Genomic DNA, 22,791 nt, shown 5'->3' with positions numbered 1-22,791 from the left:
TGTTAGATCCACTCGACGTCCATTGCACCGGTCCCCACATCTGCGGTCCTCTCTTGGGTTGAGTTTTTCCTTGCCCTGACGTGGGATCTGAACCGAGGATGTCGTTGTGGCTTGCGCAGCCCCTTTGAGACACTCGTGATTTAGGACTCTATAAATAAACATTGATTGATATTGAATTCATTGCAATCTATTTGCGCGATATGCAAGGTGGCCAGCAGAGGGCAGCAAACGCCACGTAGAAATCAAAGGTTCTAAGTCACCTTCACAAACCAATTAATTTGTTGCTTTTGTACAATTTTTACCCTGAAATGCGAAAACAAATTGCCATTTAAACGAGTATCAAAACAAGACCTCGCATTTTACCAGAGTGTTTGCCGGCGTGGAAGAATGATAGTGACGTTTTCACGCCAGAGGGCAAATCGATGCTCGTATCATCACATCGATTGGCTCAGGCCGTGTGGGGTCGCCATCCCCACACAGTTGGGGGCACTGGGGGATAATCAGCACCCAGGGGTGCAGGCATCTGTGGGTGCGGCGCATCTCACACACACACACACACACGCACACACACACACACACACACACGGATAGAGCATGCTGAGGCTTTAAAGACGCTTTTAAAGTGAGCAAACGTGCACTGTGCATGAGTGACATGTAGAGGAGGGCTGAGGGAGGAGGAGGACCCAGCAGGCAAAAAAAGGAAGGCAGGGATGTGAGCTTGCAAGGACAGATGGCACCAAGGGGAGGGGGGAAACACTCCACTCGCCTGCGAGACCGTGTGAGAGGCAGCCGACGCTCGACGACGCTCCGAGGAGGATGCTCGCATCATCACCGTGGTCTTCATCAGCACCCAGGAGGGGACCCTAGACCAAGCACAAATACATGAGGAGGGAAGCAGCAGCGTCAGAGTGGAATCTACCAGAACGCGGTCATCTTTGAAGGTCTCCCCTTTTCTTGCCTTTTGGTGTTTTTTTTTGTTTTTTTTGGCGTGTGGACCGAAACCATGAGTGAGGCCAAAAAAGGCGAGCTGGCCATGAGAGATAAAGCCATCCTGCACCAGCAGCGGCGTCTCAAGCAGGCCACTCAGTTCACGCACAAGGACTCGGCTGACCTCCTGCCCCTGGACGGCCTCAAGAGGCTGGGGACGTCCAAAGACCTGGTGAGTGGCGAGTGGAACCAACTTCCTGTTGCAATAACCCTCTGTATACACCAGGTTTACCAGGGACTCTGTGAACACAATGATGGCACAAACAGTAATCCCAATGTAGATGACCACCATGTATCCACTTGGATTTGTCGACAAACTCAAATTAGTCACCAGCAAGCATTTTTCAGCCGCAGATTGAGAGCTAACACAAAATGTTGATCGATTCCTTGTTGTGACCATTCCATTCTCGCTATATATCATCTCGTATACACAAAAGCAGGGAAGTTGTCACGTTGTGTAAATGGTAAATAAAAACAGAATACCTTGATTTGCAAATCCTTTTCAACTTATATTCAATTGAATAGACCGCAAAGACAAGATATTTCATGTTCACACTGAGTAACTATGCAAATAATCATTAAGTTAGAATTTAATGGCAGCAACACATTGCAAATAAGTTGTCACAGGGGCATTTTTACCACTGTGTTACATGGCCTTTCCTTTTAACAACACTCAGTAAAGGTTTGGGAACTGAGGAGACACATTTTTGAAGTGGAATTCTTTCCCATTCTTGCTTGATGTACAGCTTAAGTTGTTCGTTGTGCTATTTTAGGCTTCATAATGCGCCACACATTTTCAATGGGAGACAGGTCTGGACTACAGGCAGGCCAGTCTAGTACCCGCACTCTTTTACTACGAAGCCACGCTGTTGTAACAGGTGGCTTGGCTTTGTCTTGCTGAAATAAGCAGGGGCGTCCATGATAGCGTTGCTTGGATGGCAACATATGTTGCTCCAAAACCTGTATGTGCCTTTCAGCATTAATGGTGCCTTCACAGATGTGTGAGTTACCCATGTCTTGGCCACTAATACACCCCCAATACCCATAACAATCCGGATGGTTCTTTTCCTCTTTGGTCCCAAGGACACTACGTCCACGGTTTCCAAAAACAATTTGAAATGTGGCCTCGTCAGACCACAGAACACTTTTCCCACTTTGCATCAGTCCATCTTAGATGAGCTCGGGCCCAGCGAAGCCGGCGGCGTTTCCGGGTGTTGTTGATAAATGGCTTTCACTTTGCATAGCAGAGTTCTAACTTGCACTTACAGATGTAGCGATGAACTGTAGTTACTCACAGTGGTTTTCTGAAGTGTTCCTGAGCCCATGTGGTGATATCCTTTACACACTGATGTGACTTTTTGATGCAGTACCGCCTGAGGGATGAAAAGTTTGTAAAATCATCGCTTACGTGCACAAAATAAATGAACTTTTATTCATTTATGATCATGACTTATGTCAGGCCTTGCTGGCCCTGATGGACACACCACTGATTAACATTTACATAATGCCCGCCTTTTCATCTCAACGCTTCATCACGACGGCCGCCAGTCAGCGGGACACAACGTGAACTTATTAAAAATATATAACACGTCTTGACGTGAATCCCTAAACGGTCATTAGCTTCAAGGGGCTTAACGTCATCTATTAGCCGCCCGCGATTCAACATCCGTCCCCGACCTCTTGTGATAAAAAGCAATTATCTTTCCCGCCGAGACGGAATGAAACTCGTCTCAGCGGCTATCAGGAAATCTTTGAGGGAGCGCAGTGGCGGCGTGGAGTGGAAATTGTCGTCACGTGCCCTCGCCGCGGTAAGCCTGCCTCGCCGCTTAGCAGCTAAGTTCATGTGTGGACGCACACTGAGTCATCATCAGCACAATGTTGTAGGAAAATAGTTCTTTTTGGAAGCCCAAGCACACTAACAGGGTACCAAAAGGGGCGGAGCAAGATACAGAGCAATGTGTTGATTGGTGGACGCAACATGCAACTATCATGCTATGGACACTAATAGTTCAACAACAATACAACTATCATGCTATGGACACTAATAGTTCAACAACAATACAACTATCATGCTATGGACACTATTAGTTCAACAACAATACAACTATCATGCTATGGACACTATTAGTTCAACAACAATAAAACTATCATGCTATGGACACTAATAGTTTAACAACAATAAAACTATCATGCTACGGACACTAATAGTTCAACAACAATAAAGCTATCATGCTATGGACACTAATAGTTCAACAACAATACAACTATCATGCTACGGACACTAATAGTTCAACAATAATACAACTATCATGCTATGGACACTAATAGTTCAACAACAATACATCTATCATGCTATGGACACTAATAGTTCAACAACAATAAAACTATCATGCTATGGACACTAATAGTTCAACAACAATACATCTATCATGCTATGGACACTAATAGTTCAACAACAATAAAACTATCATGCTATGGACACTAATAATTCAACAACAATAAAACTATCATGCTATGGACACTAATAGTTCAACAACAAGACAACTATCATGCTATGGACACTAATAGTTCAACAACAATACAACTATCATGCTATGGACACTAATAGTTCAACAACAATACATCTATCATGCTATGGACACTAATAGTTCAACAACAATAAAACTATCATACTATGGACACTAATAATTCAACAACAATACAACTATCATGCTACGGACACTAATAGTTCAACAACAATAAAACTATCATGCTATGGACACTAATAGTTCAACAACAAGACAACTATCATGCTATGGACACTGATAGTTCAACAACAATACAACTATCATGCTATGGACACTAATCAACAACAATAAAACTATCATGCTACGGACACTAATAGTTCAACAACAATAAAACTATGATGCTACGGACACTAATAGTTCAACAACAATACAACTATCATGCTATGGACACTATTAGTTCAACAACAATACAACTATCATGCTATGGACACTAATAGTTCAACAACAATACAACTATCATGCTATGGACACTAATAGTTCAACAACAATAAAACTATCATGCTATGGACACTAATAGTTCAACAACAATAAAACTATCATGCTATGGACACTAATAGTTCAACAACAATACAACTATCATGCTATGGACACTAATAGTTCAACAACAATAAAACTATCATGCTATGGACACTAATAGTTCAACAACAATAAAACTATCATGCTATTGACACTAATAAATCAACAACAATACAACTGTCATGCTATTGACACTAATAAATCAACAACAATACAACTATCATGCTATGGACACTATTAGTTCAACAACAATAAAACTATCATGCTATGGACACTAATAGTTCAACAACAATACAACTATCATGCTATGGACACTAATAGTTCAACAACAATACAACTATCATGCTATGGACACTAATAGTTCAACAACAATAAAACTATCATGCTATGGACACTAATAGTTCAACAACAATACAACTATCATGCTATGGACACTATTAGTTCAACAACAATACAACTATCATGCTATGGACACTATTAGTTCAACAACAATAAAACTATCATGCTATGGACACTAATAGTTCAACAACAATAAAACTATCATGCTATGGACACTAATAGTTCAACAACAATAAAGCTATCATGCTATGGACACTAATAGTTCAACAACAATACAACTATCATGCTATGGACACTAATAGTGCAAAAACAATAAAACTATCATGCTATGGACACTAACAGTTCAACAACAATTGAACTATTATGCTATGGACACTAGTAGTTCAACAACAATAAAACTATCATGCTATGGACACTAATAGTTCAACAACAATAAAACTATCATGCTATGGACACTAATAGTTCAACAACAATAAAACTATCATGCTATGGACACTATTAGTTCAACAACAATAAAACTATCATGCTATTGACACTAATAAACCAACAACAATACAACTATCATGCTATGAACACTATTAGTTCAACAACAATAAAACTATCATGCTATTGACACTAATAAATCAACAACAATACAACTATCATGCTATGGACACTAATAGTTCAACAACAATAACACTATCATGCTATGGACACTAATAGTTCAACAACAATAAAACTATCATGCTATGGACACTAATAGTTCAACAACAATAAAACTATCATGCTATGAACACTATTAGTTCAACAACAATAAAACTATCATGCTATTGACACTAATAAATCAACAACAATACAACTATCATGCTATGGACACTAATAGTTCAACAACAATAAAACTATCATGCTATTGACACTAATAAATCAACAACAATACAACACATGCTATGGACACTAATAGTTCAACAACAATAAAACTGTCATGCTATTGACACTAATAAACCAACAACAATACAACTATCATGCTATGGACACTAATAGTTCAACAACAACAAAACTATCATGCTATTGACACTAATAGTTCAACAACAATACAACTATCATGCTATGGACACTAATAGTTCAACAACAATAACACTATCATGCTATGGACACTAATAGTTCAACAACAATAAAACTATCATGCTATGGACACTAATAGTTCAACAACAATAAAACTATGATGCTATGAACACTATTAGTTCAACAACAATAAAACTATCATGCTATTGACACTAATAAATCAACAACAATACAACTATCATGCTATGGACACTAATAGTTCAACAACAATAAAACTATCATGCTATTGACACTAATAAATCAACAACAATACAACACATGCTATGGACACTAATAGTTCAACAACAATAAAACTATCATGCTATTGACACTAATAAATAAACAACAATACAACTATCATGCTATGGACACTAATAGTTCAACAACAGCCATGCCTAGACGGGACGCGGCGGTGTCTTCAGCCTTTTCTTCTCCAGCGTATGACGCTGCGTGCTTACGTAAGAGTTTTCGCTGCTCTTTAGCCTGAGGGGGTGCAGAGCGTCGCTGGAGTTGTTGTGCGAGCGCGAAAAGGAAAGCGTGGTCCCTAGAGGAGGTCACGGGGGATGCTTTATGTAACACAACACACTCGTGTGTGTTAGATGTAGAAGAATAAAAGTGCCAACTCGGAGAGTCGACATTACCATTTTATGCCACAAAGATTGTTGGTATTACAAAACCCAAAACTAGTGAAGTTAGCACATTGTGTAAATTGTAAATAAAATCAGAATACAACGATTTGCAAATCCTTTTTAACTTATATTCAATTGAATAGACTGTAAACTTAAAGTTAAAGTTAAAGTAGCAATGATTGTCACACACACACACACACACTAGGTGTGGTGAAATGTGTCCTCTGCATTTCACCCATCCCCTTGTTCACCCCCTGGGAGGTGAGGGGATCAGTAAGCAGCAGTGGTGGCCGCGCCCGGGAATCATTTTTGGTGATTTAACCCCCAATTCCAACCCTTGATGCTGAGTGCCAAGCAGGGAGGTAATGGGTCCCGTTTTTATAATCTTTGGTATGACTTGGCCCAACCTACCCATCTCAGGGCGGACACTCTAACCACTAGGCCACTGAGGAGGTAAAGACAAGATATTTAACGTTCGAACTGGTAAATGTCAAGGTTTTCCCTGACAGTTTGGTCAAGTTTTAGTTTCCTGTCTTTAGTTCCTGTCAGCACTCTTATTTTGGTTATTTCCTGATTATCTCCCTGAGTGTTTTGTCCCCTCAGCTGTGGCTGATTGGCACCTGGCCACACCTGGTGCCAGTCAGCCAGCTGCTATTTAAGCCTGTCCTGCCCTCCAGTCACGGCTGGATCATTGTCATTGTAGTGTCTACCTGAATGTCACTTGTCACTTGTACCTTCTACCTATTTGTCGTTGTAGCTCCGTCTACTTTTGTCCACTCCGCTTTAGTCATAGTTCCTTCATGTCACAGTAAGTGTTTTTGTTTATTGTCCACAGTTAGCCTTTGTGCTATTTTAGTTTATAGCCTAGTTTGTTGTCCGCCTTGTGCGCGCCTTTTGTTTGTTCCCTTTTGTTTGTTTTTTGCTATAGAGCTGAATTAAATCATGTTTTCCTGTTCAATGCCTGCTGTCTCTGCATCTTGGGGTTCGTCACCCACAACCTCGACAGTAAACTTTGTTATGTTTTGCAAATAATAGCTAATTTGGAATTTGATGCCTGCTAAATGTTTCAAAAAAGCTGGCACACGGAGCAAAAAAGACAGAGAAAGTTGAGGAATGCTCGTCAAACACTTATTTGGAACATCCCACAGGTGAACGGGCTAATTGGGAACATGTGGTTGCCATGATTGGGTATAAAAGCAGCTTCCATGAAATGCTCAGTCATTCACAAACAAGGACGGGGCGAGGGTCACCACTTTGTCAACAAATGCGTGAGCAAATTGTCAAACAGTTTAAGAACAACGTTTCTCAACGAGCTATTGCAAGGAATTTAGGGATTTCACCATCTACGGTCTGTAATATCATCAAAAGGTTCAGAGAATCTGGAGAAATCACTGCACGTAAGCAACAAGGCCCATGGGTTATGTTTCTAGGATGGAGTTGACGACACAGACGCAAGGGGGCAGTAAAGTTGTTATGATTTATTATATATATAGCCAAATATATATATAATAAATAAACAATACTAACTAATAACGAAGGAAATGGAGTGTGACTAAATTCAAGAGTGTGTATGGTGTGAGACTATGCGAAGCAGTTATCTGTTGAGTGTTACCGAGAGGTGTTGTTCCAAACTGGAAGTCCAACGAGGGCGAGGCTTATCTGGGAAGTCCGTGAGACAGGCGAAAGATCCAGGACGAGAGAGAGAGAGAGAGAGAGAGGCGTCAGAGTCCGTGTCCATGCGAGGGGGTCGAGATCCGGGAAGGCAGTCGAGATCCAGGAAGGGGGGGAAGTCCAAGGGAGCGAAACACACATCTCGAAACCAAGGCGACGGAAGGAAAAGAAGACAGGGGACAAATCAAGCACGGGGGAGAAACACGGAGAGAGTATAAAGCTTGTCGGCTTACGGTACACCATAGAGAAACTAAGTTCTCGCCAGGATCCTTGGGTCCACTGGTCCTTATACAGCTCGCCCTCATCAGTCCCAGGTGTGCAGATTGCCGATCGCCCACAGCCTTGCCGGCATGTGGGCGTGACGCGGCCAGCGCGAGCAGGGGCGCGTCTCGGCGCGCTGCCAGCGGAGGTGCTGGTAGTCCCAGCTGCCGGGGAAAAAGCCGAGTTTGAGCCCGCGCCGTGACACCGTGACCTTCAATCCCTCAGGCGGTACTGCATCAAAAAGCGACATCAGTGTGTAAAGGATATCACCACATGGGCTCAGGAAAAACTTCAGAAAAACCACTGTCAGTAACTACAGTTGGTCGCTACATCTGTAAGTGCAAGTTAAAACTCTACTATGCAAAGCCAACGCCATATATCAACAACACCCAGAAACGCCGCCGGCTTCGCTGGGCCCAAACTCATCTAAGATGGGCTGATGCAGAGTGGAAAAGTGTTCTGTGGTTGTATTCTGTTTTTATTTACCATTTACACAACGTGCCAACTTCACTGGTTTTGTATTTACTGCAGGGATAATATAATGAAAAGTCAAAGTATGCAGGGGCCATTTTGACATTTCTTTATTTTGTTAAAAAATGAAGCTAAAAACAGACATTATATATGCAAACTTGTGCTATAAGCGACAAAATGTATTATCGTCAGTTATTACAGCAAAAAAAATAGTGAGATTTTAGAAAAAAAGATGTAATGTCATGAAAAAGTTAACATTTTAATATTAATAACTAGGGTTGTACGGTATACCAGTACTAGTATAGTACCGCGGTACTAATGAATCATATTCGGTACTATACCGCCTCTAAAAAGTACCGGAACTCCACCGTCGTCACGTAATGACATTGCTGGTTTTACGAGCAGAGGAGCATGTTCGGCAGCGCGCACACACAGAGTACTTACAAGCAGACACAGTGTGTAGACAGAAAAGGGAGAATGGATGCATTTTGGTCTAAAAACTAAAGATAAAGGTGAAGTTATAGCTAAACGTGCTTCACTACACACCGTAGGAGGATACAATAGCTCACTGGCGTCACAATGTAAACAAACGCCATGGGTGGATCTACACCTGACATCCACTGTAATGATACCAAGTACAAGAGCGTATCTAGTCGATACTACTATGATTACATTGATATTTTTTATTGTCACAAAATCTTTTCCCCTTTTTTTATAACTCATATTATGTTTATAAACTCAGTAAATATGGCCCTGGAAAACATGAGGACTTTGAATATGACCAATGTATGATCCTGGTATCGATCTGATACCTACATTTGTGGTATCATCCAAAACTAATGTAAAGTATCAAAGAAGAGAATAATAAGTGATTATTACATTTTAACAGAAGTGTAGATAGAACATGTTGAAACAGAAAGTAAGCAGATATTAACAGTAAATGAACAGGTAAATTAATAATTCATTTTTACAGTTTGTCCTTTATAATGTGACAAAATAATAGGTAGATAAATGACACAATATGTTACTGAATACGTAAATTAGGAGTCTTTGTTTGTTTACTTACTACTAAAAGACAAGTTGTCTAGTATGTTCACTATTTTATTTAAGGACTAAATTACAATAATAAACATATGTTTCACGTACACTAAGATTTTTTGTTAAAATAAAGACAATAATGCCATTTTTTGTGGTGCCCTTTATTTAGAAAAGTATAGAAAAGTACCGAAAAGTATCGAAATACATTTTGGTACGGGTACCAAAATATTGGTATCGGGACAACACTAGTAATAAATAATAATAATATATACTTTGTCACTTATAAGACAAGGCTGACACTTAAATTTTGTCTACAGATATATATATAATGTCTGTTTTATTTTTTTCAGATAAAGAAATATCAAAATGTTCAGTTTATGCGACCCTTGGTGGAAAAATATTGGACCACTCCAAGTTATTACAATAACATTTTCACAATTTCTTATTAAATTATGCCTTTTTGCTATTTTTTTTCACATTTTAACTATCGTTTTTATTTCTGACAATTTGATGCGGGCAGCACTTTGGACACCACTGATTTACAGGAAGAAATCAATAAAACAGAAGACAATAATTAAATTCGGCATACATATATATATATATATATATATATATATATATATATATATATATATATATATATATATATATATATATATATATATATATATATATATATATTACTATTGAATATTATGTAAATCTATTTATAATATATAATTATATATAAATATAATATACAAATCTTTTACATACATTTTCAAACATGATATGATTTATAATATATATTTACTTTTTTCAAGCAAAGTAAACAAAGCTAAATAAGAAATACTTTAAAAACAAAGCTAATATTGTCAGAATAATTGTATCCAAGTTATCACAAAACATTGTGTTTCAATGAGTTCCCGGCGAGAGGAAAAAAGCTGTCTTTGACCCTACAAAAGGCTTGTAAAACTCCACTGTGTAGGGTGGGAAGCGACATGAAGGTGTCGGTTTCTTTGATGTATTGTAATCCACAGAAGATTTTGTCTTGACCCGAGATCTACAAAGCGGAGAAGAAGCAGGACCTGAACCCCCTCCAGGCACCTTTTCTTTGAACTGTTTTGTGACCAAAGGCAGCGACTGTTTACGACCCCCGTCCCTTTAGAAACAGCTGTTGCCATGTAATCAGGGAAAGTCCAAATAAAAGAGGAGGCGTACAATCTTTCGTCAGAGCGTGGTGGAACACTCTACAAGGGTACAGGTCTACACATTTCTCCTCATTGAGCCAAATTTAATTCTGTCTCTGTTTGATTCCTTGCTTCTTTGTCTGTTTAATAGATGTCATCAGTGTTTGAACTTGACACATATAAATACATTTATCAGATATTAATTTATTATCTATTATTTCATTATCACATATGTGATAGTCATCATTTTTAATTAAATACATTCATCAACTTTCTCACAATCTTTATGTCTAATGGCATTTTTATCTACTTAACATCTTTATTTGTTTCACAGCACTAAACGATATTTATTGTAATATAAAAAAACAACAACATTTATTGTCTTTTTTGTTGCATTGAATTATTTACGTCACCGAATTAAATCCCCCAACAAAAAAAAGGGGCGGGCGGGATCGGCGACTTGATTGGTGGAACTGGTTCAATACATGCCATGCATGAATTAGGGGTGTGTGTGTGTGTGTGTGTGTGTGTGTGGGAAGACAGGCGGCTAAAAATAGTGTAGAAAAACAACACAAGAGAGAGGTTGAAGGCACACTAAATAGCGAGACATGTTAAAAAGAGAAACCAGTCCTAACCTGCTCACAGGACACTCTATTAGGTACAGCTGCACGAAACAAGAGGTAACGCTGCACAAAAAGGTGAATAAACGAGAGCATCAATGCAAAGTAAACACATATTAAAACACAGTACAAGCTCCACTTCTCTCACTTTCCCCTCTCGGTCGATGAGAAGCTAATTGCATGCCGACGCACTAATTACTCCACCCATCAGCTTCCAGTCAGTCATGTGACCTTTCTAAGCACATATTTGGCTTCCTTCCTGTGGCACCGAGCAGGAGGCTTCCCAGCGACTGTTAAATGAAGGACTGTGCATCGTTACTGCTCAGGTTGACATGGCGTCCATACAGTGCACGCTCGCTCGCTCTTGGCTCCCTAACGTGCTTCGTGGATGGAGATGACCCGCAGCGGAAAACACAGGAATTCAATTGTGTCGATCAATTCAATTTGTGCCCTTTCTCTGCTTCCCAGCAGCCTGACGAGGAAGGAGGAAAACACCTCAAAACAACAAACACAAACTCCTGCTTAAACCCTCACACTCTATCAAAGTGATTCCAGGAAAACGTTACTTAATTTCTTAATTTTTTATCACTTTTTTGTGCTTTGATTGACCTGTTTTACAGATTCAGCTCCTGACATGTGGCTATCTAGTAGCTGGGATTGGGCTGCTACTAGTACAAAACCCAAAAACCAGTGAAGTTGTCACGTTGTGTAAATGGTAAATAAAAACAGAATACAATGATTTGCAAATCCTTTTCACCTTATATTCAATTGAATAGACTGCAAAGACAAGATATTTCATGTTCACACTGAGAAACTGCATTTTTTTTGGCAAATAATCATTAACATAGACTCAGGCCAGTCTAGTACCCGCACTCTTTTACTATGAAGCCACGCTGTTGTAACACGTGGCTTGGGATTGTCTTGCTGAAATAATCAGGGGCGTCCATGAAAAAGACGTTGCTTAGTTGGCAACGTATGTTGCTCCAAAACCTGTATGTACCTTTCAGCATTAATGGTGCCTTCACAGATGTGTAAGATACCCATGTCTTGGGCACTAATACACCCCAGTGTTTCCCACACATTCATTTATTTGTGGCGGCCCGCCACAAAAGAATTACGTCCGCCACAAATAAAAAATAAAATAAATATATATATATATATTTTTTTTGTCCTGTCCAGCTTCTCAGGCAAATCATATAGTTGATGTAGATGCCCATATAGGCTGTTCAAATTTACTTTACAAAAGAGAAGTGTAGGATCCTTCTATTGTTGCCTTATTTGTATTTGACCACTACTGTTTTCTGTTTATTTGTTACTGACTGTGGCAGGACACCTCTGCCTCTGTTTCACTTTATGTTGCTGGTAAATAATATGGTTGTAGTAGTAGGCTATCAATCAATCAATCAATCAATCAATCAATGTTTATTTATATAGCCCTAAATCACAAGTGTCTCAAAGGGCTGAAGTTAAATGATTTAGTATGCACTAATTAAAGGGGCAGAGCTTTAAGAGACATTTTAGCTTTTATATTTTATAAGATATATTTTTTGTAAAAACCACAATTAATAAATATATTTCAGTGAATAACTCATTGTTCAAATCTGTATATAAATATGTACATAAAGTGTTGTAATTATATTGTAAAATGGATGGATGGATGGATGGACGTTTAAAACAAAACTGTTAATATTAATTAGTAAGTATACATTTTTTGAGCCTTTTTAGAGAAAATCATATCATTGTAGTGAATTATGCAAATTACTCGATGATGTCATGGTGACCACGCCCATAGCCACGCCCCCACCGCCACAGGTATCTTGGCAGTTTATGGGAAACACTGCACCCCCATACCATCACACATGCTGGCTTTTCAACTTTGCGTCTATAACAGTCCGGATGGTTCTTTTCCCCTTTGGTCCGGAGGACACGACGTCCACAGTTTCCAAAACCAATTTGAAATGTGGACTCGTCAGACCACAGAACAATTTTCCACTTTGCATCAGTCCATCTTGGATGAGCTCGGGCCCAGCGAAGCCGGCGGCGTTTCTGGGTGTTGTTGATAAAAGGCTTTGGCTTTGCATAGTAGAGTTCTAACCTGCACTTACAGATGTAGCGACCAACTGTAGTTACTGACAGTGGTTTTCTGAAGTGTTCCTGAGCCCATGTGGTGATATCCTTTACACGCTGATGTCGGTTTTTGATGCAGTACCGCCTGAGGGATCGAAAGTTAAGGGCCTTGCCGCTTACATGCAGTGATTTCTCCAGATTCTCTGAACCTTTTGATGATATTACGGAGCGTAGATGGTGAAATCCCTAAATTTCTTGCAATAGTTTGTTGAGAAATGTTGGTCTTAAACTGTTGGACAATTTGCTCACACGTTTGTTGACAAAGTGGTGACCCTCGCCCCCATCCTTGTTTGTGAATGACTGAGCATTTCATGGAAGCTGCTTTTATACCCAATCATGGCACCCACCTGTTCCCAATCAGCCTGTTCACCTGCGGGATGCTCCAAATAAGTGTTTGATGAGCATTCCTCAACTTTCTCAGTCTTTTTTTTCCACTTGTGCCATCTTTTTTGAAACCTGTTGCAGGCATCAAATTCCAAATGAGCTAATATTTGCAAAAGGTAACAATGTTTTTCCAGTTCGAACGTTAAGTATCTTGTCTTTGCAGTCTATTCAATTGAATATAAGTAGAAAATGATTTGCAAATCATTGTATTCTCTTTTTATTTACCATTTACACAACGTGGCAACTTCACTGCTTTTGGGTTTTGTAAATAAAACTGTGATTTGCGCACAACAACATAAGCTAATACGTCCAATGTCTCCTGTTCTTACCACAATCGAACAAATGCTAGACATTCGCCGTGGACTAGTTGCTAACTTGCTGTTAGTTAGCATTTGACTAGCTGGTACTTGATAGCTAACAGCAGCTGGCGGTTAGCCATTAGCGCAATGCTAACTGACACTGAATGGAAGACCAGTGCCGAACAATGGGAGACCGGGCTTTCTGCTCCGCCGCTCCCAGTCTGTGGAACGCTCTCCCTGACCACCTGAGGGCACCACAGACTGTGGATGCTTTTAAAAAAGGCTTAAAAACCTTCTTTTTAAAAAAAGACTTTTTTTTTAGATATATGCATACTAGTTTTAGCTATTTGGCTGTTCTAGTTTTTATTTTTATTTGATTTCTTTTGAGGTTTTTACTCAATGTAAAGTGCTTTTTTACGAATAAAATCTATTATTATTATTATTATTATTGTTGCTCAGCCATTAGTTTCAACATAACAGCCAGACATGAGAGGACATTATTACATCCGCCACGCTGCCTCTAGGGAGTCTTTTTTTATTCCGGTCTCTTTCGCCATATTTCCTTCTGGTGCCGTGGCAATTGGTCAGCTGTCCATGAAATTGTCCTGCTCTTCTACTCTGTTCAGGAATCATTGAACACTACTAAATCTCTTTCTGGGAACCAGCGTCCTCTGCAGTGGACAAACAGGGCTGAGATTTTTTTTCAGACTTGGTAACTCTGACAAAAGAAATGGACCAAAAGACAAATGTCCAATGCAGGACTAACATAGTTTTGTCATTCAATTTGAAAAAGTCTTGCTTTTGTGCCGTCTTGATCACTAACAGACAAAACAGACCTTGACCAAGCTTTCAAAAATGATGCAACTATTCCACAAATGACAAATGAATCTTTCTTTCCCTGCCAGCAACCTCACAGCATCGTCCAGCGCCGCCTGCTGGAGGGCAACATTACGCGGCTGCGAGGCGAGGCCCGCGACACGGGCGCCCGAGTGCGCTCGCCGCTGGCCGACACCGAGGACCAGGGCGAGGGCGAGGACGGTCCGGGCGACAGTGAGGAGAGGAGCGAGAGCACCGCCGACTCCTCCACTGAGGAGAGGGAGGAGTCTCTGGAGGAGAGTTTCCGCTCGGACGACGAGGAGGCGGCCCGGCACGGGACGGGGGGGTCCGGCCTTCTCACGGCTCTACTCGTTCAGTGCAAGGTAGCCAAAATATGCTTTTTGACTTTGGACTGGGCAGCACGGTGGCAGAGGGGTTAGTGCGTCTGCCTCACAATACGAAGGTCCTGAGTAGTCGTGAGTGCAATCCCGGCCTCGGGATCTTTCTGTGTGGAGTTTGCATGTTCTCTCCGTGACTGCGTGGGTTCCCTCCGGGTACTCCGGCTTCCTCCCACCTCCAAAAACATGCACCTGGGGTGAGGCTGATTGGCAACACTAAATTGGCCCTAGTGTGTGAATGTGAGTGTGAATGTTGTCTGTCTATCTGTGTTGGCCCTGCGATGAGGTGGCGACTTGTCCAGGGTGTACCCCGCCTTCCGCCCGATTGTAGCTGAGATAGGCTCCAGCGACCCCCGCGACCCCGAAAGGAATAAGCGGTAGAAAATGGATGGATGGATGGACTTTGGACTGAAGCCGTGCTCTGCTGCTAGTTAGGTCGTTCATTGGTTGATTTGTTTTTTTGTTGTTTGTTGATTCGTTGGGTTTGGTGGTTGATTTGTTAGTTGGTTGGTTGGTTGATACATAGGTCGATTTGTTGGTTACTTTGTTAGTTCATTCCTAAGTTGATTCGTTAGTTTTCTCCTTAGTTGGTTCATTCGTTGGTCGGTTTGTTGGTTACTTTGTTAGTTCGTTGGTTGGTTCATTCCTAAGTTGATTCGTTAGTTCGTTCATTGGTTGATTCGTTGATTTTTTAGTTGGTTGATCCGTTGGTTCGTTTGGTGGTTGATTTCTTAGTTTGTTGGTTGGTTGGTTGATTCTTGGTCGGTTTGTGTGTTAATTCGTTCGTGCGTTTATTTATTGGTTTGTTTGTTAGTTGATTCGTTGGTTGGTTAATTAGTTCGCTGGTTGGCTAATTTGTTGGTGGGCTTGTTAGTTAGTTTGTTGGTTGATTCGTTAGTTACTTTGTTGGTTAATTCATTAGTTGATCCGTTAGTTCGTTTCTTGGTTACTTTGTTAGTTCGTTGGTTGGTTCATTCCTAAGTTGTTTCGTTAGGTCGTTCGTTGGTTGATTTGTTAGTTTTTTGTTGTTTTTTTCCTTGGTTGGTTCATTTGTTGGTCGGTTTGTTGGTTACTTTGTTAGTTCGTCGGTTGGTTCATTCCTAAGTTGATTCGTTAGTTCGTTCATTGGTTGATTCGTTGTTTTTTTTTGTTGGTTGATCCGTTGGTTCGTTTGGTGGTTGATTTCTTAGTTTGTTGGTTGGTTGGTGGATTCTTGGTCGGTTTGTTTGTTAATTCGTTCGCGCGTTAATTTATTGGTTTGTTTGTTAGTTGATTCGTTGGTTGGTTAATTAGTTCGCTGGTTGGCTAATTTGTTGGTGGGCTTGTTAGTTAGTTTGTTGGTTGATTCGTTAGTTCCTTTGTTGGTAAATTCATTAGTTGATCCGTTAGTTTGTTTCTTGGTTACTTTGTTAGTTCGTTGGTTGGTTCATTCCTAAGTTGTTACGTTAGGTCGTTCGTTGGTTGATTTGTTAGTTTTTTGTTGTTTTTTTCCTTGGTTGGTTCATTTGTTGGTCGGTTTGTTGGTTACTTTGTTAGTTCGTTGGTTGGTTCATTCCTAAGTTGATTCGTTAGTTCGTTCATTGGTTGATTCGTTGATTTTTTTGTTGGTTGATCCGTTGGTTCGTTTGGTGGTTGATTTCTTAGTTTGTTGGTTGGTTGGTTGATTCTTGGTCGGTTTGTGTGTTAATTCGTTCGTGCGTTAATTTATTGGTTTGTTTGTTAGTTGATTCGTTGGTTGGTTAATTAGTTCGCTGGTTGGCTAATTTGTTGGTAGGCTTGTTAGTTAGTTTGTTGGTTGATTCGTTAGTTCCTTTGTTGGTTAATTCATTAGTTGATCCGTTAGTTCGTTTCTTGGTTACTTTGTTAGTTCGTTGGTTGGTTCATTCCTAAGTTGTTTCGTTAGGTCGTTCGTTGGTTGATTTGTTAGTTTTTTGTTGTTTTTTTCCTTGGTTGGTTCATTTGTTGGTCGGTTTGTTGGTTACTTTGTTAGTTCGTTGGTTGGTTCATTCCTAAGTTGATTCGTTAGTTCGTTCATTGGTTGATTCGTTATTTTTTTTGTTGGTTGATCCGTTGGTTCGTTTGGTGGTTGATTTCTTAGTTTGTTGGTTGGTTGGTGGATTCTTGGTCGGTTTGTTTGTTAATTCGTTTGTGCGTTAATTTATTGGTTTGTTTGTTAGTTGATTCGTTGGTTGGTTAATTAGTTCGCTGGTTGGCTAATTTGTTGTTGGGCTTGTTAGTTAGTTTGTTGGTTGATTCGTTAGTTCCTTTGTTGGTTAATTCATTAGTTGATCCGTTAGTTCGTTTCTTGGTTACTTTGTTAGTTCGTTGGTTGGTTCATTCCTAAGTTGTTTCGTTAGGTCGTTCGTTGGTTGATTTGTTAGTTTTTTGTTGTTTTTTTCCTTGGTTGGTTCATTTGTTGGTCGGTTTGTTGGTTACTTTGTTAGTTCGTTGGTTGGTTCATTCCTAAGTTGATTCGTTAGTTCGTTCATTGGTTGATTCGTTGTTTTTTTTGTTGGTTGATCCGTTGGTTCGTTTGGTGGTTGATTTCTTAGTTTGTTGGTTGGTTGGTGGATTCTTGGTCGGTTTGTTTGTTAATTCGTTTGCGCGTTAATTTATTGGTTTGTTTGTTAGTTGATTCGTTGGTTGGTTAATTAGTTCGCTGGTTGGCTAATTTGTTGGTGGGCTTGTTAGTTAGTTTGTTGGTTGATTCGTTAGTTCCTTTGTTGGTAAATTCATTAGTTGATCCGTTAGTTCGTTTCTTGGTTACTTTGTTAGTTCGTTGGTTGGTTCATTCCTAAGTTGTTTCGTTAGGTCGTTCGTTGGTTGATTTGTTAGTTTTTTTTGTTTTTTTTCCTTGGTTGGTTCATTTGTTGGTCGGTTTGTTGGTTACTTTGTTAGTTCGTTGGTTGGTTCATTCCTAAGTTGATTCGTTAGTTCGTTCATTGGTTGATTCGTTGTTTTTTTTGTTGGTTGATCCGTTGGTTCGTTTGGTGGTTGATTTCTTAGTTTGTTGGTTGGTTGGTGGATTCTTGGTCGGTTTGTTTGTTAATTCGTTCGCGCGTTAATTTATTGGTTTGTTTGTTAGTTGATTCGTTGGTTGGTTAATTAGTTCGCTGGTTGGCTAATTTGTTGGTGGGCTTGTTAGTTAGTTTGTTGGTTGATTCGTTAGTTCCTTTGTTGGTAAATTCATTAGTTGATCCATTAGTTCGTTTCTTGGTTACTTTGTTAGTTCGTTGGTTGGTTCATTCCTAAGTTGTTTCGTTAGGTCGTTCGTTGGTTGATTTGTTAGTTTTTTGTTGTTTTTTTCCTTGGTTGGTTCATCAATCAATCAATCAATGTTTATTTATATAGCCCTAAATCACAAGTGTCTCAAAGGGCTGTACAAGCCACAACGACATCCTCGGTACAGAGCCCACATACGGGCAAGGAAAAACTCACCCCAGTGGGACGTCGGTGAATGACTATGAGAAACCTTGGAGAGGACCGCATATGTGGGTAACCCCCCCCCCCCCCTCTAGGGGAGACCGAAAGCAATGGATGTCGAGTGGGTCTGACATAACATTGTGAAAGTCCAGTTCACAGTGGATCCAATTTGTTGGCCGGTTTGTTGGTTACTTTGTTAGTTCGTCGGTTGGTTCATTCCTAAGTTGATTCGTTAGTTCGTTCATTGGTTGATTCGTTGTTTTTTTTGTTGGTTGATCCGTTGGTTCGTTTGGTGGTTGATTTCTTAGTTTGTTGGTTGGTTGGTGGATTCTTGGTCGTTTTTTTTGTTAATTCGTTCGCGCGTTAATTTATTGGTTTGTTTGTTAGTTGATTCGTTGGTTGGTTAATTAGTTCGCTGGTTGGCTAATTTGTTGGTGGGCTTGTTAGTTAGTTTGTTGGTTGATTCGTTAGTTCCTTTGTTGGTAAATTCATTAGTTGATCCGTTAGTTCGTTTCTTGGTTACTTTGTTAGTTCGTTGGTTGGTTCATTCCTAAGTTGTTTCGTTAGGTCGTTCGTTGGTTGATTTGTTAGTTTTTTGTTGTTTTTTCCTTGGTTGGTTCATTCGTTGATCGGTTTGTTGGTTACTTTGTTAGTTCGTCGGTTGGTTCATTTGTAAGTTGATTCGTTAGGTCGTTCGTTGGTTGATTCGTTAGTTCGTTAATTGATTAATTTGTTAGTTTTTCGTTGGTTTTTTCCTTAGTTGGTTCATTCGTTGGTTGGTTTGTTAATTCGTAAGTTGATTCGTTAGGTCGTTGGTTGGTTGATTTGTTAGTTCATTCATTGGTTGATTCGTTGTTTTTGTTGTTGGTTGATCCGTTGGTTCGTTTGGTGGTTGATTTCTTAGTTTGTTGGTTGGTTGGTTCATTCTTGGTCGGGTTGTTTGTTGGTTTGTTAATACGTTTGCGGGTTAATTCATTGGTTTGTTTGTCGGTTGATTTGTTAGTTTGATTCCTTGGTTGGTTCATTTGTTGGTTACTTTGTTAGTTCGTCGGTTGGTTCATTCGTAAGTTGATTCGTTAGGTCGTTGGTTGGTTGATTCAGGTTTTTTTTTGTTGGTTGATCCGTTGGTTCGTTTGGTGGTTGATTTCTTAGTTTGTTGGTTGGTTGGTTCATTCTTGGTCGGTTTGTTTGTTGGTTTGTTCATTTGTTCGCGGGTTAATTCATTGGTTTGTTTGTTAGTTGATTCGTTGGTTGGTTAATTACTTCGCTGGTTGGCTAATTTGTTAGTTAGTTTGTTGGTTGATTTGTTAGTTCCTTTGTTGGTAAATTCATTAGTTGATTCGTTAGTTCGTTCCTTGATTACTTTGATAGTTTGTTGGTTGGTTCATTCCTAAGTTGATTCGTTAGGTCGTTGGTTGGTTGATTCGTTAGTGTGTTCATTGTTTTTTTCCTTGGTTGGTTCATTCGTTGGTTGGTTTGTTGGTTACTTTGTTAGTTTGTTGGTTTGTTCATTCGTAAGTTGCTTCGTTAGGTCGTTCGTTGGTTGATTCGTTAGTTCGCTCATTGATTAATTTGTTAGTTTCTTCGTTGGTTTTTTCCTTAGTTGGTTCATTCGTTGGTTGGTTAATTAGTTTGCTGGTTGGCTAATTTGTTGGTGGGTTTGTTAGTTAGTTTGTTGGTTGATTCGTTAGTTCCTTTGTTGGTAAATTCATTAGTTGATTTGTTAGTTTGTTCCTTGGTTGATTTGTCATTGGGTTTGTTAGTTCGCTAATTGGTGGATTCGATGGTTGGTTGGTTAGTTAGTTTGTTGGTTTGTTCATAAGCATAATAACTCAAAAAGTTAAAAGCAGATTTTAATGAAACTTAGTCAGAAATGGAATAAGGAACAAGTGATTAGATTTTAGGCTGGATCGGGGTAATTTTCACTACGTTACTTTACGTTTACGTTATGAACTTTATCTTCTGTGTGTGTATCCAAACGTCTGGATTCAGGACTTTTTTTTTTACTATTTGTAGGTCGGGCCTGCGGAGGTCTGCACTCTCTGAGTGCTTTAATAGATTTTATTTAATGTCCTCTGCAGTAGACCACAGGTTCTTTTCGCTTTTATCAGTTCTTCTTGGCTACACTCATGTATACACTGTCATGCAGTTGTAACATCAAACATTTTCATCTATTTACAGCAAATGCAACATTGTAGAAGTAAGTAGTCATATCCTCTGCAGAGAAAGTTGGAAATATGTCTTGTTTTCAGGGTTTTCCATTTTACACAAAACAACTTCATGCTATTGATTCAACACTGGTGCTTTAAAACAGTGTTTTTCAACCTTTTTTGAGCCAAGGCACATTTTTTGCGTTGAAAAAATGCGGAGCCACACCACCAGCAGAAATCATTAAAAAAATGAAACTCAGTTGACAGTAAAAAGTCGTTGTCACAATTGTTGGATATGACTTTAAAGCATAACCAAGCATGCATCAATATAGCTCTTGTCTCAAAGTAGGTGTACTGTCACCACCTGTCACATCACACCCTGACTTATTTGGACTTTTTTGCTGTTTTCCTGTGTGTAGTGTTTTAGTTCTTGTCTTGCGCTCCTATTTTGGTGGCTTTTTCTCTTTTTTTGGTGTTTTCCTGTAGCAGTTTCATGTCTTCCTTTGAGCAATATTTCCCGCATCTACTTTGTTTTAGCAATCAAGAATATTTCAGTTGTTTTTATCCTTCTTTGTGGGGACATTGCTGATCGTCATGTCATGTTCGGATGTACATCGTGGACGCCGTCTTTGCTCCACAGTAAGTCTTTGCTGTTGTCCAGCATTCTGTTTTTGTTTACTTTGTAGCCAGTTCAGTTTTAGTGTTGTTCTGCATAGCCTTCCCTAACTTTCATTGCCTTTTCTTAAGGGCACTCACCTTTTGTTTATTTTTGGTTTAAGCATTAGACACATTTTTACCTGCACACTGCCTCCCGCTGTTTCCGACATCTACAAAGCAATTAGCTACCGGCTGCCACCTACTGCCACTTACTCTGCCGAGCTCTAGACAGCACCGACACTCAACAACAACACATCATTTGCAGACTATAATTACTGGTTTGCAAAAAATATTTTTAACCCAAATAGGTGAAATTAGATAATCTCCCACGGCACACCAGACTGCCGCGGCACAGTGGTTGAAAAACACTGCTTTAAAACCCTCAAAAACATCCTAAATAAAATAAATAAGAAAAAAAATCCTAATGACATCATCTTGTTGTGTAATTGAAAGAAAAATCTTTGTCCTTTATGTAAATGATTGCTGCGTTTCATGAGGTCAAAAAACACAGTTTGACCTTTTAAGTGTGATTAATCAGCAAAACAACAACATATCCGATATCCCTCGTTGGCTTAATAAGTCAACTATGCTAACCTTTCTGCTACACTCAGCGTTTTCCTTCGCACTTTGCTTGCTTCCATCAACAAGCCATCCAATCAAAGGTTATCTCGCACGGATCTTAGTTATGCAGCTGCTTCTAAAGTGACCAACACAACGCAAACCACACCGGAGAAATTGAGAGGTGGAACTGGAGAGAGAGAAAGAGAGATTGGGGGATTTGAGCACAGCAGTTTGTGTGTTGGAGACAAAAGGAAAAAGAGAAAAGAGTGTGTGTGGTGTCGCTGATAAGCAGCTTGAGCTGCAGGCTGATAAAAACAAAGCTGGTGGCTAAAAGTGGACAAAATGTTGATGATGCTGAGGACAGTAAACTACTTACTGACTAGGGATGTAACGATAAACACTATTAATGAGGAACCTCGGTTGGTATTAATATTTTGAATTCAATCATTGTAAAACTGTTTTTGATAACCACACTCAATGAGAATCAGCACCTCCAAGTCCGAGTCCATGGTTCTCGCCCGGAAAAGGGTGGAGTGCCATCTCCGGGTTGGGGAGGAGACCCTGCCCCAAGTGGAGGAGTTCAAGTACCTCGGAGTCTTGTTCACGAGTGAGGGAAGAGTGGATGGTG

The 22,791-nt window shown here is 39.8% G+C and overlaps 1 protein-coding gene and 1 long non-coding RNA gene across 2 annotated transcripts in view; one reads left to right on the top strand and one right to left on the bottom strand.

Annotated features, from left to right (window-relative positions):
- Positions 1-650: 650 nt before the first annotated feature.
- The window catches only part of nrip2 (nuclear receptor interacting protein 2), a 32,140-nt gene continuing 9,999 nt past the window's right edge, over positions 651-22,791 (top strand). The window contains exons 1-2 of the mRNA XM_062066413.1: positions 651-1,159; positions 15,064-15,357. Of these exons, the coding sequence (XP_061922397.1) occupies positions 1,004-1,159; positions 15,064-15,357 (450 nt within the window). The 5' untranslated portion in view covers positions 651-1,003. The remainder of the gene's footprint in view (positions 1,160-15,063; positions 15,358-22,791) is intronic.
- The window catches only part of LOC133662428 (uncharacterized), a 34,873-nt gene continuing 20,309 nt past the window's right edge, over positions 8,228-22,791 (bottom strand). The window contains exon 4 of the long non-coding RNA XR_009828103.1: positions 8,228-8,281. This is a non-coding gene — a long non-coding RNA (uncharacterized LOC133662428). The remainder of the gene's footprint in view (positions 8,282-22,791) is intronic.

The sequence above is a fragment of the Entelurus aequoreus genome, linkage group LG12 (genome assembly GCF_033978785.1).
Source record: "Entelurus aequoreus isolate RoL-2023_Sb linkage group LG12, RoL_Eaeq_v1.1, whole genome shotgun sequence".
In the NCBI taxonomy this organism is placed as follows: domain Eukaryota; kingdom Metazoa; phylum Chordata; class Actinopteri; order Syngnathiformes; family Syngnathidae; genus Entelurus; species Entelurus aequoreus.
This window is presented reverse-complemented; position numbering and strand designations above follow the sequence as displayed.